Below are 19,333 nucleotides of genomic sequence, written 5' to 3'. Positions count from 1 at the left end.
CTGGGGATTTACCCCAAAGATACAGATGCAGTGAAATGACAGGACACCCATGCCCCAATGTTTATAGCAGCAATGTCCACAATAGCCAAACTGTGTAAGAAGCCTTGGTGTCCATCGAAAGATGAATGGATAAAGAAGATGTGGTCTATGTATACAATGTAATATTACTCAGCCATTAGAAACGACAAATACCCAACATTTGCTTCAATGTGGATGGAACTGGAGGGTATTATGCTGAGTGAAGTAAGTCAATTGGAGAAGGACAAACATTATATGGTCTCATTCATTCGGGGAATATAAAAGATAGTGAAAAAGAATAAAGGGGAAAGGAGAGAAAATGAATGGGAAATATCAGTGAGGGTGGCAGAACATGGGAGACACCTAACTCTGGGAAACTAGCAAGGGGTAATGGAAGGGGAGGTGGGTGGAGGGATGGGGTGTTGGGTGACAGGCACTGAGGGTGGCACTTGGCGGGATGAGCACTGGGTATTATGCTATATGTTGGCAAATTGAACTCCAATAAAAAAGATTAAAAAAAAAAAAAAAAGGAAAAAGAAAACTACTCCCTGGTAAAGACAGATGCTTTCAGTGGAAGGCACTTCTTACACAATTCCTCCATTGTCTATAATGTTTTGTTTTCTAAAATTTTTCAACATTATTTTTTATTGTTCATCAACAAATTTAGTCAGTTCCTAAGTTGAAATATTCATCACTAAAGTGTAATAGCTATATACTAGCTAGTCTGTATTATAAATTAGTGAAAGTTAGATGAATTTGATAGTGATGGAACCATAATCCATATATTTTTTTACTTTAAATATCATCAAATCAATCATATCCCTTAGTCGCCTGAGTACTCAATAATTCACTGGGGCTTTTAGGTTTTTACATTTATCATTTTAGGAAAAACTGGTCTTGGAGGTTACTAGACAAATGATTAGAAATTCCATTACCAGTATAACCCCAAGAGCTTTGGATAAGGGGTTGTGTGACCATTATTCAGTTTCTAGAATAGTGTCTGCATTTAGTGCACGGCATAAACCAAACAAGAAGCTTGGAGTATTCTTGCATTAGGAAGCTGGACAGGGCAGCCCGGGGGCTCAGCGGTTTAACGCCGCCTTCAGCCTGGGGCACGATCCTGGAGACCCAGGATGGAGTCCCACATCGGGCTCCCTGCATGGAGCCTGCTGCTCCCTCTGCCTGTGTCTCTGTCTCTGTCTCTCATGAATAAATAAAATCGTTAAAAAAACCCTCTCATATAATAGTGGTATCTCAAAATATTCTTTAAAAAATCTTTAACATTTTAATATATAGTTTAACAAACACTCTACATTGTCATATGTATATCTTGTAGTATGCTTATCTGTTTAATTTAAAAGTAGAAGTGTGGGGCAGCCCCAGTGGCGCAGCGGTTTAGTGCCGCCTGCAGCCCAGGGTGTGATCCTGGAGACTCGGGATCGAGTCCCATGTCGGGCTCCCTGCATGGAGCCTGCTTCTCCCTCTGCCTGTGTCTCTGCCTCTCTCTCTCTCTCTCTCTCTGTGTGTCTCTCATGAATAAATGAAATCTTTAAAAAATAAAAAAATAAATAAAAGTAGAAGTGTTAGAGATAGCTTCCAAAGTATTGCAAAGTTGTGAGAAAGTGCTGACCTTATCTGAACTCATGTTTGAACTAAAACATATAATTCTCATTCCTCATGATAAAGACAGTAGGGAGACCCAGTCTTGGTGGCCACAAGATTCCCTCACAATCACTTGCTTTCAGCTCATACTTCCCATCTAATATGCTCATACATTCTGACCCTACTTAGTCTCAAAAGAAATTAAAAACATTTCAGTGATTTTTTTTTCCCTCTAGCTCCTCATGAATGTTGCAATTACTTCAAATTTAGGCAACCTGTAGCTCTAAGCTCTAACTCTTCAACCACCTTTCTGGGAAATGAACTATTTTTTCTTGCTTTAAACACACAGAATCCAAAAACAGGTACCAACTGCATAAAGGCAATATAAAGGAATGGCATATCATTTCTTAAATGTTTTGATATTTACTTGAACAGCTTGTTTTAACATCCTGTTGATAGGCAAGCACTTTTATATAAAATGCTCTTTTCCTGGGTTGTTATATAATATCTGTATAGATTTTAGAAAATGTCTCCAAATACTTCACTAAACATAAATAAATAATCTTTATAGTAAGTTGCTCCAGTGGGATTTAAATTGCTCTTAATATCCTGCTGATGACTGTAGTAGCATCCTTTAATTCTATTAAAAGAGTGACTTGCAGATGATTTACCACACCTGAAATACGGGATTTTTTTTTTTTTTTTGTGAAGACATAAAATCCAATGCCTAGAACTTAGACATTCAAAAAACATTTGACTTGTTGTTTGGCATTACTTTAATTCCACCTTACTTCTTTAGTTTATTTGTTCTAAAAATATTCCTTACATACCTGATATATGTCATGTCTTGTTAGGCACTGGTGATAGAAGAGTAAACAAGGCAGACATAATCCCTACCCTCAGAAAACTTCTAGTGGGAGAGGCAGACAATAGACAAAATAGATAATTATAGCTGATGATAAGTATTTTTTCAAAGATTTTATTATTTATTCATGAAAGACACAGAAAGAGGCAGAGACCTAGGCAGAGGGGGAAGCAGGCTCCCTGCAGGGGGCCTCATGTGGGACTCGATTTTAGGACTCCGGGATCAAGACCTGAGCTAAAGGCAGATGCTCAGCCACTGAGCCACCCAGGTGCGCCCTGATGATAAGTATTTTGAGCAAAAGCAAAAGTAATAGTCACTGGGGGTAGAGCTACTTTAACTTGAGTAACAGGAAAGGTGTTTCTATGGAGATGGCATTTAAGAAGGAGATGGCATTTAAGAAGGAGCCAGCTATGTAAATATTGGGGGAAAGAGCATTCTAAGCTGAAGGAACTAAAGTGCAAAGGGAATAAGCTAGGTGAATTCAAGAGGCAGAAATAAGATTTGTATGACTGGAGCTTAGCAAATGAAGGGGAGAGTGGTAGGAGAGGGGCAGATAAATTAACAGTTGTACATCATGGGAAGACAGTTTCTACAGAAGTCCAGACAACAGTAATAACCACAGGAGGAAAAAATAAGAGTTCAAAATTTATAATTGTCACAAAATAGTACTTAAAATGTCTAGTTTGGGGGGCATCTGGGTGGCTCAGTTGGTTAAGTGTCTGCCTTCAGCTCAGGTCACCAATCAATAGAAATGAACTCAGATGTTGTATTTTAGTAGATAAAGATTTTAAAACCACTATTATAAATATACCCAAATAATTAAATCATTAAACAAATAGAAAGTAACTAAAAGAATCAAATGGACATTCTGGATTTGAAGATTACAGTAACTGAAATGAGTTCAGTAGATAGGCTAAGAGAGCATTTGAGATTGCAGAATGAATTGGTGAATTGAAATAAAGATCAAGACAAATTATCTAGTCCACTGAACAGAGAACAAAAGACTGAAGAACAATGAACAGTCTTAGCAACCTGTGAGACAATATCAAGTGTATGCCCATACAAGTGTAATAGTCCCATAAGGAGAGAAGAACAAGTGTTTAAAGACATAATAGCTGAACACTTCTTAAATATGAGGAAAAACATTAGTCTGCAAATCTAAGGAACTCAGTAAACCCCCAAGCCCCAGATAAGATAAACAGAGAAATCCATAACTAGATGCTTCATAGTCAAACTACTAAGAGACAAAGACAAAATCTTGAAAGCAACACGAGAAAAATGACTCCTAGACAAAGGAACAACAAAATATATAATAGCTGACTTCTCAGAAATGGTAGAGGTCAGAATGGCATAAAGAAGGGGCACCTGGGTGGCTCAGTCGTTTAAGTGTCTACCTTCAGCTCAGGTCATGATCTCAGGGTTCTGAATAAAGCCTTGTGTCAGGTTCCCTGCTCTGCGGGGAAATTTGCTTCTCTCTCTCTTTCTCTCTCTCTCTCTCTCTCTCTCTCTGAAATAAATAAATAAAATCTTGAAAAGAAGAAGAAGAAAATACTCAAAATTATAGTTTAAAAATCTGATAAAATGGTATATTAAACTAACATAAGAGAAGGTGGCAACAGAGGGACAGAATTAAAAAGCTGTAAGACATTTAGAAAACAGATAGCAAACGTAAATCCAGCCATTTCAGTAATTACATTAAATGTGAATAGACCAAACTCTGAAATTTAGAAGGTAGATGTTTTTTGTTTTTGTTTTTGTTTTTAAATAAAAGTCATTCAAATACCCTGGAATAGGTATTCCTGGATTACAGTCCTTTAAATATTAACTGCCCTTAGAGCATGAATCCATGTTTCTCATAATAGGGAATGAGGAGAATGTGCTATATAGGTATATGAATAGAACAGTTCATTAGGCAGTACTGTCTTGTAAGTTATAGGATTTTAGCATCCCTGAATTCTGCCTATAAATACCAGTGACACCCCACCCCCACCCCAGCTGGATTTTAGTAACAAAAAGTACCCCTCCACATAGACATTTTCAAATGCCACTTGTGGGAGCATACCACCACCCCTGTTACCATCCAGTTTAACACCCAGCCTTATTGAAAAGCAACAGAGCAGATTTAAATAAACCATCTTACTGTACACTGAAGTATTTTTTTTAATATTTAACTTATTTATTCATGAGAGACACAGAAGGAGAGAGGCAGAGACTTAGGCAGAAGGAGAAGCAGGCTCCAAGCACGAGCCGGATGTAGGACTCGATCTGGAACTCCAGGATTGTGCCCTGAGCCAAAGGCAGATTCTCAGCTGCTGAGCCACTCAGGCATCCCACACTAAAGTGTTTTATTTTATTTTTTAAGATTTTATTTATTTATTCATGAGATACAGAGAGGCAGAGACACAGGCAGAGAGAGAAGCAGGCTCCATTCAGGGAGCCTGACGCAGAACTCGATCCAGGGACTCTGGGATCACACCCTGGGCGGAAGGCAGACACTCAACCGCTGAACTACCCAGGCGTCCCCACACTAAAGTATTTTAAAGTAAATTATAGACAGTAAAACAAGGGGAAAAGAACATATGTAAAGGTCCTTAGAACAAAATAACTTGTCAGGTTTGAGGACCTGAAAGGGGACTGATAGGACTAGGATATTAGCGGGTTAAGACGAAGGTAACACGTGGTAAGACTGAAGAGAGAGGGAGAGTTCAGACTATATAGGACCTTTCTGCCCATGATAAGGTTAGATTTTATTTTATTACTATTATTATCATTTGGGGGGCTGGGTACAGTATACTTTATTAATGGTACATCACAAGGTAGGGCTCCCCAAGCCCCTCCCCTTCTTCAGGGGGTCTGAGATGGAAATAGGAAGTTGGGAGATTCTCAGGGGATAAGTTGGGGCAGGGACTCCCCAGCAGCTGCCTCTCTCTTCCTCTTGCTCTATCTGGGGCTGGTGGTTCAGGGGGCTCTTATTGGAGGCCATGTGGACCATAAGGTCTACCACCCGGTTGCTGTACCCAAATTCATTGTCATACCAGGAAATGGGCTTGACAAAGTGGTCATTGAGAGCAATGCCAGTCCCAGCATCAAAAGTGAAAGAGTAGGAGACACTGTTAAAGTTGCAGGAGACAAAAGAGTCTTCAGTGTACCCCAAGATACCATTGAGGGGGCTCTCTGATGCCTGTTTCACCACCTTCTTGACGTTGTCATATTTAGCAATTTTTTTCAGGCAGCAGATAAGATCCAAGACTGACATGTTGGGAGGAGGCCATGCTGGTGAGCTTCTTGTTCAGCTCAGCAATGACCTTGCCTACAGCCTTGGTGGTGCCAGTGGAAGCAGGGACTGGAAGCAGGGATGATGTTCTGGGCAGCCCCTAGACTGTCATGCCACAGCTTCCCAGAGTGGCTGTCCACAGTCTTCTAGGTGGCAGTGATGGCATGGACAGTGCTCATGAGTCCCTCCATGATGCCAAAGTTGTTGTAGATGACCTTGGTCAGAGGAGCCAAGCAGTTGGTGATACAGGAGTCATTGCTGACAATCTTGAGGGAGTTGTCATATTTTTCATGGTTCACACCTATCACAAACATGGGGGCATTAGCAGGAGCAGAGATGATGCCCCTCTTGGCCCCACCCTTCAAGTGAGCCCCAGCCTTCTCCATGGTGGTGAAGACCCCAGTGGACTCCACAACATACTTAGCACCAGCATCACTCCATTTGATGTTGGCGGATCTCACTCCTGGAAGATGGAGATGGACTTTCCATTGATGGCAAGTTTCCCGTTCTCAGCCTTGCCCATGCCATGGAATTTGCCATGGATAGAATTATACTGGAACACGTACACCATGTATTTGAAGTCAATGAAGGGATCATTGATGGCAACAATATCCATTTTGCCAGAGTTAAAAGCAGCCCTCGTGACCAGGTGCCCGATATGGCCAAATACATTCACTCCGACATTCACCATCATGTCTCGGGGCACTGCACCAGAGGATGTGGCTGTCTGTGAAACAGGGAGGAGCAGAGAGCCAGGTTAGATTTTAAGTGGATTCGGAAGTCACAAGGATTTTAGGTGTGTGGGTGACATGATTTAATTATTGCTTACGTAGACATATATAGCAACGGCTTTTAATATATTTTTTGAACTTTAATCCACAGTAAGTGATATAGTATGGCTTAGTACATACACATGTATGTATGCATGCACACACACAAATACAATGGAAATCAAAGTTTTATGAACCTGGGACACCTGGGTGGCCCAGTGGTTGAGCGTCTGTCTGCCTTTGGCTCAGGGCATGATTCCAGGGTGCCAGGTTCGAGTCCTACATCAGGCTCCACTCAGGGAGCCTGCTTCTCCTTCTGCCTATCTCTCTATGTCTCTCATGAATAAATAAATAAAATCTTTAAAAAAAAACCCCAAAACCAAAGTTTTATGAAACTTAATATATGTGATGACCTTTGACATTAATTTTTTAAAAACATTGTTCACATAAGCACCAGTGTTTTATAGAAGTATTGAATCTCTATATTGTACACCTAAAATGTTACAATGTATGTTAACTAATTGGAGTAAAAAAAACTTAAAGTAAGGTGGACCTAATTGTGGGGACCCCCAAGACCAGACTAGAAATGACTAATAATAAAGCAGAGGAGTCTGCTGTCAAGCAGAAAACAAAATGAAACTTTGTGGAGAACCTGAGTCCTCTGCCATCTAAAGAGAAGGCAGAGCACGGCACTGCTGTCAGTGAAACAGGAAGGAGAGGGAGGAACGCATTCCTGGGGCTCAGCCATGTCCTTGAAGATGATGACCCCAGAGTCACAGCAGTGTGTTGGGAGAAGTACCAGATAAACTGCCAATACCAATGCAATCAACACTGAAATAAAACATCAATTAAAGAGGGAAATTTGAGTGGTTGCCTGGGTGGCAAAGTGGGGTAGGCATCCAACTCTTGATTTTGGCTTGGGTCATGATCTCAGGGTGGTGAGATCCAGCCCCACCATACGCTCTGTGCCGGGACATGGAGCCTACTTAAAATTCTCCTTCTCTCTTTCAAAAAAATTTTTAAAAAAGAAAAGAAATTTGACATTTTGGACAAAAATATGAAAGAGTCATCAAATTGCTCGAAGGAGTACAAGGACTCCCGGATTGTGGGAAAAAATTATCCTATTGGATGCTTGGGTGGCTCAGTGGCTGAGTGTCTGCCTTTGGCTCAGGGCATGATCCCAGGGTCCAGGGATCAAGTCCCCACACTGGGCTCCCTGCAGGAAGCTTGCTTCTTCCTCTGCCTATGTCTCTGCGTCTTTCTTTCTGTGTCTCTCAAGAATAAATAAAATCTTTAAAAAATAAAAAACAGGGGATCCCTGGGTGGCTCAGCGGTTTGGCGCCTGCCTTTGGCTCAGGGCCTGATCTTGGAGACCCGGGATCGAGTCCCATGTTGGGCTCCCTGCATGGAGCCTGCTTCTCTCTCTGCCTGTGTCTCTGCCTCTCTCTCTGTGTCTCTCATGAATAAATAAAAATAAAATCTTAAAAAAATTATCGTATATGCCATGAAGGAAGCAGCAAGTTTTAAAAGATAAGACCTAACAAGACACCTTGAAAGGGTACTAGAAAAACTAGAATCTGACCACTTTCTCAACAAAGATAGTCACGCTGCCAATTTATAATCCCATTATTGAAATGATAAATGAAAAACCAGAACCAATTTGCTGTCCTATAATGCAACCAGATAATGTTGATGCCTCTTAGCATGTGTTAGTTAATAAAATTGTCTTCTTTTTTTTTTAATTTTTATTTATTTATGATAGTCACAGAGAGAGAGAGAGAGGCAGAGACATAGGCAGAGGGAGAAGCAGGCTCCATGCACCGGGAGCCCGACGTGGGATTCGATCCCTGGTCTCCAGGATCGCGCCCTGGGCCAAAGGCAGGCGCCAAACCGCTGAGCCACCCAGGGATCCCTAAAATTGTCTTCTTTTTTTTGAGAGAGAGAGAATGTGGAGGGGAGGGGCACAGGGAGAGGGAAAGAGAAGAGAGAGAATCATAAGGCAGATGCCTTTGGCTCAGATCGTGATCCTGAGGTCCTGAGATTGAGTCCTGCTTACCCTTGTGGAGGGCCTGCTTCTCCCTCTGCCTATGTCTCTGCCTCTCTCTGTGTGTCTCTCATGAATAAATAACACCTTTTTTAAAAAAGTGCAACAGATTTCTGTACCTTGATTTTATATCCTACAACTTTGCTGAATTCATTTATATTCTAGTAGTTTTTTGGTGGGCTCTTTTGGATTTTCTATATATAGCTTCATGTCATCCACAAATAGTGAAAGTTTTACTTCTTCCTTGCTGATTTGGACCCTTTTCTTTCTCTTTATTGTTTGATTGCTGGGGCTAGGACTATGTTGAATAAAGTGGTGAGAGTGGACATTCTTGTCTTATTCCTGACCTTAGGGAAAACTCTCTTATGTTTTCCCCCATTGAGTATGATGTTCACTGTCGACTTTTCATATAAAGCCTTTATTATGTTGAAGTGTGTTGTGGGAGAGCAGAACCTCAGTGGGTAAAAGAAACAACAGGGACACACATAAATGGCAACAGCTCTATGCATGTGGCAAAAGCCAATTATTCTGCCATTGGTCTGTACTGAAAATAGTACATGCTGAAAATAGCAATGATGGTGGATAAGATAGCCAGGCCATAATATCTTTCTGTGTTGGATAAGATAGTCAGTTCTCCTATCCCCCATAGCCCCTTAGTTAATGCTCCTCTGAGACCCGTGCAAAGTTTTGTATGCAGTTCCCGGCTGCCCCTCACATGATTGGTTTCTTGAGTTGTTTTTCCTTGTTTTCACACACTTTACATTCTACGATAATAAAATTGAGAGCCAGCTTGGACTTGGGACTCAGTACCTGCCCTTCTTGGCAGTGCCTGGCAGTGCAGCCCCTTTGGGCCTCTCCTTGTTCCGAGATGTCAGACTCTGAATAATCATTTCGTCTCTCATTGGACCATGCCACATGGCAGTATGTTCCCTCTAAACATACTGAGGGAATGGTTTATGTTGTATGTTATAGGTTACTGTTTTTGAGGATCTTCATCATGAATAGATACTGTACTTAGTCAAGTGCTTTTTCTGCATGTATTGAAGTGATTATATGTTTTTTTTAATCCTTTTTCTTATTGATGGATATATCAATGTTGATTGATTTGCAAATTCTGAATCACTCTTACAACCCAGGAAAAAATCCCACTTCATCATGATTGTAAAGTGATTTTCTTAATGTATTGCTGGATTCAATTTGCTAGTATTTTGTTGAAGATTTTTGCGTCTGTGTTCATCAGAATTATTGCCCTATAGTCTTTCTTTCTGGTGTCTTTATCTTGTTTTGGTATTAGGGTAATTCTGGTTTCATAGAATAAATTTGAAAGTTTTCTTTCCTCTTCCATTTTTTGGGATAGTCTGAGAAGACTAGGTATTAACTCTTTTTTAAATGTTTTGTAGAATTTGCCTGTGAAGCCATCTGGTCCTGGACTTTTTTTTGTTGGGATATTTTTTATTTTATTGCTGGTAATCAGTCTGTTCAAATTTTCTGTTTCTTCCTATTTCAGTTTTAGTAAGTTATATGTTTCTGGAAATTTATCCATTTCTTCCAGGTTACCCAATTTGTTGGTATATAATTTTTCATAATATTCTCTTAAAATTGTATTCCTGTGGTGTTGGTTGTTATTACTTCTCTTTCATTTGTGATTTTGTTTGAGTCATCTCTGTGTGTGTGTCCTGTCTGTTTTGATGAGTCCTGCTAAAGGTTTATCAATTTTATCTTTTTCAAAGAACCAGCTCCTAGTTTCATTGATCTGTTCTATTGTTTTTTTACTTTCTATACATTTCCTTCTTAAAAAAAAAAAAGATTTTATATATTCATGGGAGACACACAGAGTGAGGCAGAGACATAGACAGAGGGAGAAGCAGGCTCCCTGCAGGGAACCTGATATGAGACTTGATCCTAAGACCCTGGGATCACACCCTGAGCCAAATGCTGACACTCAACCACTGAGCCACTGAGGCGCCCTATACATTTATTTCTGCTCTAATTTTTATTATTTCCTTCCTATTACTGGTTTTAGGTTTTGTTTGTTCCTTTTCTATCTCCTTTAGGTGTAAGGTTAGGTGGTTTGAGATTTTCATTGCTTCTTGAGATAGGCCTGTATTGTTATAAATTTCCTTCTTAGAACTGCTTTTATTATATCCCAAAGATTTTGGAATGTTGTGTTTTCATTTTTATTTGTTTCCATGTAATTTTTTATTTCTTCTCTGATTTCTTGATTGATCCTTCATTGTTTTGTAGTGTGTTATTTAACTTCCATGTATTTGTGTTTTTTCCAGATTTTTTTCATGTAGCTGATTTCTAGTCTCATAACATTGTGCCCAGAAAAGATGCTTGGTATGACTTTGATATTTTTGAATCTGTTGAGATTTGTTTTGTGGCCCAATGTGTGAACTATTCTGGAGAATATTCCATGTGCACTTGAAAAGTGTGTGTCCTGATATTTTAGGATGGAATGTTCTGAATATATCTGTTAAAATCCATCTGGTAAAGTGTCATTCAAAGCCACTGTTTCCTGCTTGATTTCCTGTTTGGATGATTTGTCCCTTGATGAAGTGGGGTGTTAAAATCCCCTACTGTTACTGTATGCCTATTGATTAGATACTTTATGTTTGTTATTAACTATTTTATGTATTTGAGTGCTCCCATATTGGGTGCATATATACTTAAAATTGTTATATCTTCTTGTTGAATCGTCCCCTTTATTATTATATAGTATCCTTTTCGTCTCTTGTTACAGTCTTTGTTTTAAACTCCATTTTGTCCAATGTAAGTATTGCTACCCTGGCTTTCATTTGATATTCATTTGTGTGAGAACTGCTTCTCCATCCCCTCACTTTTAATCTGTAGATGTCTTTAGGTCTGAAATGCATCTTTTGTAGGCAGCATATAGATGGATCTTGTTTTTTCATTAAACACTTTTTAAATTTAAGTATTGGTAGGATATAATATTCTTTCTGAGTATCAGTTTCTATAACTGTGACTACCAAAGAACTGATTCTTCTCACACAACTGTATATTAAATATTTAGGATTAGACCTAAAGGAGTTCAGAAGGATCTGGCCACATGAAATGTGGGGTCCAGATAGAAGGGTAAAAAGCTCTGAGGTAATAGAGAAGTGATACAGTGGTTGAAGCTTTGTAGGTAAGGAAGAGGAGAACCAGATACAAAGCTGGAGAAGTTAGGCAGGGGTCAAGTCAGACCGTCATAGGGCCTTTGTGATTACTATAAGGAATTTGAGATTTTTTTTAAAGCAAGGAAGTAACATGATCTGATTTACAATATAAGAGGACAACTCTGGCTGCTATATGAAGAAAGAACTATAATTCTAGCAACAAGTTATAAGAACTGCTTATAAATTAGGACCTTCAAATTCAAATTGTAAACTATACAGGTGAATAGCTGGCTTCTACTCTGAAGCTCTTTAGTAAAATTCCCTCAAATAGTACATAGTAGATGTTTTCAAAAAAAGATAAATAAAAATTTAAAATAATGTCAGCACATCATTCAATTCTCTGGCCACTTGTGGTTTAAAAATCAATTTATAAAACTTCAGTTATTTTAATAATTTCTGGAAGCTCCACTATCATAGCAAATAATTTATGGTAAGACTTCATCAGATGTGTTTAGTATAAATGCTATTTTCTACGTATTATATTTTGTACCTCTAACAAATATTTTGAAATTGTTTTCATTCTTTCCTCAGGTATATAGATAATGTCACACAAAAAAATTGAGAACATTTTGTCATTTTAAAAAATGTCCTTAAGAGCCTTCATTATTACTAAATCCAAAAGATGTGATTGGGAATTTTATGCTCTAAATTCCTCTTCTTAACCTTTCTTATAAAACCATTATTTTTTTTTACATTAATTATGCCATTGTAGAAGTAAACCCACATTTTATCCAAAACAATTGCAATTTGTTACAGATACATTTCCATAACTCTTTATAGGTTGGTCTGCTTTCTCTTCAGTATCAACAAAATTTAACAATCACTTTCTGCATTTTCTGCAGATATATTTGTAGATTGAGCACAGATATTTTACTGCACTATTTAGTTCTAATTTATATCATTAGTATCACTCTTTTTCTAAAATATAGTATAGTCTTTTCTTTGGTTGTTGTTTTCACAGTTCCAAAGAAACTATCCCAATTTGAGGATAGAAATAAATATTAAACATTAAAGGAGAATACAAAAATTGTCTTCCAGATGATGGAAAACATTTATCTATCAAAAGCAGTAAATTGGTATTGGTATACTGACTGACAAACAGAACAATAACTAAGGTAGAAACAGCTAGACTGAGGTGTGACTTGTTTGGCTTAGAATAAAATGCTCATAGTGTTAGTTTTTTGTTTGTTTTTGCACAATTTTTACACTACCATGGAAATAAAAATCACCCAAAATGAGAACAGACAGGCTATGTATTCAGAGTTTGCAAAAACAAGAAAGTCAGTTGCTGTTATTCATTGTATTTGGCAGATTCAGAGGGGATTGGGAAAGTTTTATGGTGAAAAAGGGAGACTGATTGGAGATTGTAGGCAGAGAAAGTTAAATAGCATGGACTAAGTAGAAGCCAGGCATCTTACATGATTGGTTTGGGGAACATATTTGTCTTTCACTGGTTGGTCCCCAAGTTGAAATCATGTGGGGTTGATGTGTGGGCTGAAGACAAAAAGAAAGAGAAAAAAGAAAGAAAGAAAAAGAAAAAAAAGAGTGGGGTAAGGGTTGCTGGCAGTCCTTAACAAAATCCTAACTGTTCTAGGCTGATTACCGCAGAAGTTGTGATTGGTTTTTCAGCCTGGTTGTTGAAAAGATTGTGGGACAGAGTTCCGTGATTATATATGGTCTGGTCATTGTCCATTTGTTTTTTGTTTGTTTTTTTAAAGAATTTTATTTTTTTATTTTTTTATTTATGATAGTCACACAGAGAGAGAGAGAGAGAGAGGCAGCGACACAGGCAGAGGGAGAAGCAGGCTCCATGCACCGGGAGCCCGACGAGGGATTCGATCCTGGGTCTCCGGGATCGCGCCCTGGGCCAAAGGCAGGTGCTAAACTGCTGCGCCACCCAGGGATCCCTCATTGTCCATTTGTATACTTAGTCTCTCATTACTGAAGAACAAATTTATGTTTTATAATTTTATGGCTGAATATATAGCTTTGAGAGTTCTATTAAGATTCTAATAGTTCTAGAAATCTTCCCAGATAAAAATAATAATGTCTGAGAGTTTAAGATGAATTATGCCAAAGTGTTCATCTGGAAGACATTTATATGAAGATGTCATTATATAGGTAGAAGTGGATTCTGGACCTCAGAGATACCAGTTACAATAATATATCTTTTGAAAAATTAGAACCTGATTTGTACTACCTGAAAGAATCTTGGGACATTTTCTTAGTGACTTACTGCATAATTGGGATTTTTAAAAATGTAGAGGAAAAAATAACTGGCCTTTCACTATTGGAAACTCTGTACATTGTGATTTTTTATACAGTCTACGTAGAGGAGATTAGATGGCTATGATAAGGAATATATTTTGAGTTCCTACTTTTTAAAAAAATATTTATTTTATTATTTTTTTTAAAGATTTTATTTATTTATTCATAAGAGACACACACACAGAGAGAGAGACAGAGACACAGGCAGAGGGAGAAGTAGGCTCCATGTAGGGAGCCTGACGTGGGACTTGATTCCAGGTCTCCAGGATCACACCCTGGGCTGGAGGCAGCACTAAACCGCTGCGCCACTGGGGCTGCCCAGATTTATTTATTTTAGAGAGAAAAAGAGAAAGAGAGAGCCTGCATGGTGGGGAGGGACAAAGGAAGAAGCCAGGAGAGAATCTCAAGCAGACTCCTCACTGAGTGCAGAGCCCAACACTGGGCTTGATCTCACAATCCTGAGATCATGACCTGAGCCAAAATCAAGAGTTGGATGCTTAACCGACTGAGCCACCCAGGCACACACCCCCAACATCTTTTTAAATTAAATTTTTATTTTGGGACATTTCAGATTTTAAGTTTTTTATGGGGCACCAGGAAAGACTGCTCTGTAGATTTTTTTAGATTAGTAAATTAACATAGCGAGATGAATTTGAGAAACAACATTTTTCACCAAGTAGCTCAATAACTGCATAGCCTTATTGTGTTAAATGACATATGTTCTTGGGGCACCTCGATAGCTCAGTTGGTTAAGTGTCCTACTTTTGATTTTGGCTCAGGTCATGATCTTAGGGTTATGAAATTGAGCCCCACATTGGGCTCTTTGCTCATCAGGGAGTCTGCTTGAGATTCTCTCTCTCTCTCTCTCTCCCCCTCTTCCTCTAAAATAAATAAATGAATCTTGAAAAATAATATATGCTCTTTGTATCAATATTAATTTGTCTAATTAGCAGCAGGCAACTTTAAAAAGTTGGGGAAAAGAACCTATGTAAGAAAGTAGGCTTTAGTTCTACACAGCAAAGGAAACAATCAACAAAACTAAAAGGCAGCCTACAAAACACAAGATATTTGCAAATGACATATCTGATAAAGATTTAGTATCCCAATATATAAAGAATTTATAATACTCAATGCCCAAAAAACCAAATCATCCAATTAAAAAATGAGCATAAGACATGAACACACATTTCTCCAAAGAAGATATCCAGATGGACAATAAACACATGAAAGGATCCTCAACATTACTCATCATCAGGGAAATGCAGATCAAAAACACAGTGAGGAAAAAAAAAACACACAATAAGATATCACCTCATAAATCAAAAACATAAGAAACAAGTGTTGGCAAGGATGTGGAGAAAAAAAGCCCTCTTGTATTGTTGGTGGGAATGCAAACTGGTACAGCCACTCTGGAAAACAGTCTGGACTTTCCTCAGAAAGTTAAAAATAGAATTACCATATGATCCAGTAATCACATTACTGGGTATTTACCTCTCAAAATACAAAAACACCAATTCAAAGGGATACATGCAGCTCAGTGCTTATAGCAGCATTATTTACAATAGCCAAATTATGGAAGCAGCCCATATGTCCATTGATACATGAATTGATAAAGAAGATGTGGTGTATATATACAATGAAATCTTGTCATTTGCAGTGACATGGATGGAGCTAGAGTATAATGCTAACTGAAGTCACTCAGTGAAAGACAAATACCATATGATTTCACTCAAATGTGGAATTTAAGAAAACAAAGGGAAAAAACAGAGAGGTAAACCAAGAAACTCACAACTATGGAGAACAAACTGATGGTTACTAGAATGGAGATAAGTGGGGGAATGGGTGAAATAGGTGATGGGAATTAAGGAACACATTTTGATAAGCACTGGGTGATACATGGAATTGTTGAATCACTATATTATATGCCTGAAACTAATGTTAACACTGTATTTTGACTCTAATGGAATTAAAATTTAAAAAAGAAAATAAGCTTTAAGTTGACCAAGTAGCCCAGTAACTAAAGAGCAATATCTCAATAGCTAAATACACATTGAGAGGGTTTTCCTCTCCTACTCTTGGCTGAACCTATAGTTACATCTCACAAGTTTACTTTGATCTTGCTTTCTTCCCTTCTAATAGAAGCAGTTATTTTTCATTGTTTCAAAAGGAACAGGTACTGTGTAACTATACTTGTTAATCACAGTGTTTCAGGTATTGCCATTTTGAGACCCAGGTGGAAGAAGAGAGTTCATTTTGCTAAAATTATAATCAATTTTCTAAATATAAATTGTCTTATAAATACAAATATATATATATAAAAGCTTAGGTCCTAGAATGTAATTTAATAGAATCCTCTGCATCTTGTTTTAAACACTCTTGTGATTTTCATGGACGATCACAGTTGACTGAACAAGAACTATATTTAGGACCTTATTTGAAAGTTACTGTAATTAAGTCTTTTTTAGTTCTAATCATTACTAACACCATGGATAGTACAAGGAGGAAGGAAAATGCGGCTCATCAAAGAAGAGACCCATGAGATAAGATACAGCTAGATGAATCCTAATGAAAATTCCAAGGATGTCAGACATCTGCACTGTCATTAATGAGAGCTGTTGTACAAAGGCCTTATCTGAAGAGAGTGACTCCATGGAGTACCCAGGACTTTACATCTCTTCAAAGAGTGAAAAGAATTGATATTTTTCAGTTGTTGAGATGTTATATCTTGTTAAACTGACTGCATAATGAGCACCATAGTTTGTGACTTAAATGTGTTACGCCTTTCTGCACTACCCAGAGAGGAGTCCACATAGTGTTGTTCTGGGTTCTATGCATGACTTCAAGGGAAGCTTTCACAATGTTTGGCGCCTTTGATGTCCTGCAAGTGAAGGAAAATATTCTCAAATTCCTTTCAGCAGGAACCCACTTAGGTGGCACAAACCTCCACTTCAAAATGGAACAATTTTTTTTTTTAAGATTTTATTTATTTAGGGGCTGAAGGGGAGGAAGAGGGGGGCAGGGAAGAATCTCAAGCTTACTTTGAGTGGAATCTGATACAGGAATCAGTCCCATGACCCTGAGATCATGAGCTGAGCCAAAAGCAAGAGTTGATTGTTAAACTGTCTGAGCCACTCACATGCCTCCCTTTTTGCTCATTGTTAATGAAAAAGATGAGATTTTCCTAAAGAAAAAGAAAAATAGAAAATCAAGATATTGCTTTTAAATTCTCTTGTTTAATTTATGTTTTTACAAAGAATATCTAGTTCATACATTACATTTCTAAACTTATCACTTCCCCACCAAAGAGATAAATATATCTTCACAATGCTTTATAGACTACTAGGAGTCTCTCATCTACATTATAGGAAAACTTCAATTTTGAACAAATTATATTTTAAAAGTTTGTTTTGAAATTTATTTTAGGATTTTCAATGCACTTTTTCCTAGAAAGTGTAAGTAGTAGCATTTCTGGATACAGTGAAAAGAACTTTAGAAACTCATTATTTCTAATTTTTTTGTCAAAACTCCCAATTTTCTTTGCTAATACAAGTTCTATTCTTAGGGATAAAGGTTTACAAACAGAACAGTGGAGGGAGATTTCGTTTTTAGGAGTTAGGTGATAGTTGAAAGATTATGGTAAGTAGATCCATAAAATGAGATATGTGAATTATATCTTAGTGAAGCTGTTACTAGTAACTTTACACTCAATGTGGGGCTCGAACACACAACTCTGAGATCAAGAGTTGTGCACTCTACTGGCTGAGCCAGCCAGGTGCCCCTGTGAAGCTGTTATCAAAAAAAGTAAAATAAGAAATCAAAGTTTGAAAGGGGAATCACTTCTTGTGGCCAATTTCTAAATAAGGAAAGAATGATTACTTAGTGGTTTCTACTTGTTATGATAGATATGCCAAGCAAACCATCAATTTACTAAAATTCAGTAAAAGACCTTAATCTGCTACTTAGGGAAAAAAAGACCCAAATGGCAAATACAGAATAGGCAATTATTTATTTATTTTTTTTTTATTTTTTTTTTAAATTTATTTATGATAGTCACAGAGAGAGAGAGAGAGACAGAGACATAGGCAGAGGGAGAAGCAGGCTCCATGCACTGGGAGCCCGACGTGGGATTCGATCCCGGGTCTCCAGGATCGTGCCCTGGGCCAAAGGCAGGTGCCAAACTGCTGCGCCACCCACGGATCCCAATAGGCAATTATTTAGAAGCTAAGAATATTTTATGAGTTTATTTTTTTAAAGACTTTACTTATTTATTCATGAGAGACACAGAAGCAGAGACAGATGCAGAGGGAGAAGCAGGCTTCCTGCAGGAAGCCTGATGCAAGACTCAATCCAAGGACCCTGGGATCACAACCTGAGCCAAAGGCAGACGCTCAACCACTGAGCCACCCAGGTGCCCCTGTGAGTTTAAAGATTAGTTTAGAGAGTCATAAAGTATAGCTTAGAAAATATTTATGAAAACTGACTTTTGCTATTCAAATTTGGGGAACAAAGTAATAGACAATATTTGATTCATTTCTTCTTTTTAGTAATTCAGTTGAATATTTTTACTAGATATTAAGAATCAGTTGTCCAAAAAAAGGTGCCAAAGTAGAATGATTTTACTTTCTTAATCTTTCAACATCTTTTTTCCTTTAAGACTCTTGCTAGAGTGACAGCAGAATGTTCCTGCAATAATCCAGACTCTGGAATTTGGCAGCTAAGTGCTAAAATGCCTTTTTTTTTTTTAAAGATTTATTTATTTATGATAGACATAGAGAAGGAGAGAGAGGCAGAGACACAGGAGGAGGGAGAAGCAGGCTCCATGCCAGGAGCCTGACGCAGGACTCGATCCCGGGGCTCCAGGATCACGCCCTGGGCCAAAGGCAGGCGCTAAACCGCTGAGCCACCCAGGGATCCCCTAAAATGCCTTTTGATTACTCTTTGTACTAATAGATTTTTTAGTGGGATATCTTAAATTGAGTATTCTATTTATATGCAAAATGTGCATCCAAGGATTTGCTCACAGAATTAGAAACACACTTTGAAAATATATTTTTTAAGATTTTATTTATTTAGGATAAGGGGTCACAAGTTGGGGGCAGGGCAGAGGAAGAGGGAGAGAAAGAATCTCAAGCAAACTGCCAAGAGCTGCCCAGGTGCCCCCACACTTTTAAAATATTTTAAATGTACTTATTTTTAATCTTTGAAAAAAATGCTACTTGTAATGCTTTGCTGTTACCTCTAATTTTTGACCATTTGGTTAAAATCCAAAATTAGGAAAATTATTTAGGAAAACAAGGTTAAGTACTAAAATAA

At 38.0% G+C, this 19,333-nt stretch overlaps 2 protein-coding genes across 13 annotated transcripts in view; one reads left to right on the top strand and one right to left on the bottom strand.

Moving 5' to 3' along the window:
- The window catches only part of PPM1E (protein phosphatase, Mg2+/Mn2+ dependent 1E), a 213,013-nt gene that overhangs the window by 89,650 nt on the left and 104,030 nt on the right, over positions 1–19,333 (top strand). The window lies entirely within an intron of this gene.
- Positions 6,435–19,333, bottom strand: part of TRIM37 (tripartite motif containing 37) — a 240,383-nt gene continuing 227,484 nt past the window's right edge. For all 12 annotated transcript variants that reach the window (XM_072779768.1, XM_072779756.1, XM_072779751.1 and 9 more), the window contains one exon: positions 6,435–6,486. In XM_072779768.1, coding sequence (XP_072635869.1) covers positions 6,450–6,486 — 37 coding nt within the window. In that variant the 3' untranslated portion in view covers positions 6,435–6,449. The remainder of the gene's footprint in view (positions 6,487–19,333) is intronic.

The sequence above is a fragment of the Canis lupus genome, chromosome 16 (assembly GCF_048164855.1).
Source record: "Canis lupus baileyi chromosome 16, mCanLup2.hap1, whole genome shotgun sequence".
Lineage (NCBI taxonomy): Eukaryota > Metazoa > Chordata > Mammalia > Carnivora > Canidae > Canis > Canis lupus.
The sequence above is the reverse complement of the archived record's forward strand: the minus strand, read 5'-3'. Positions and strand labels throughout refer to the sequence as shown.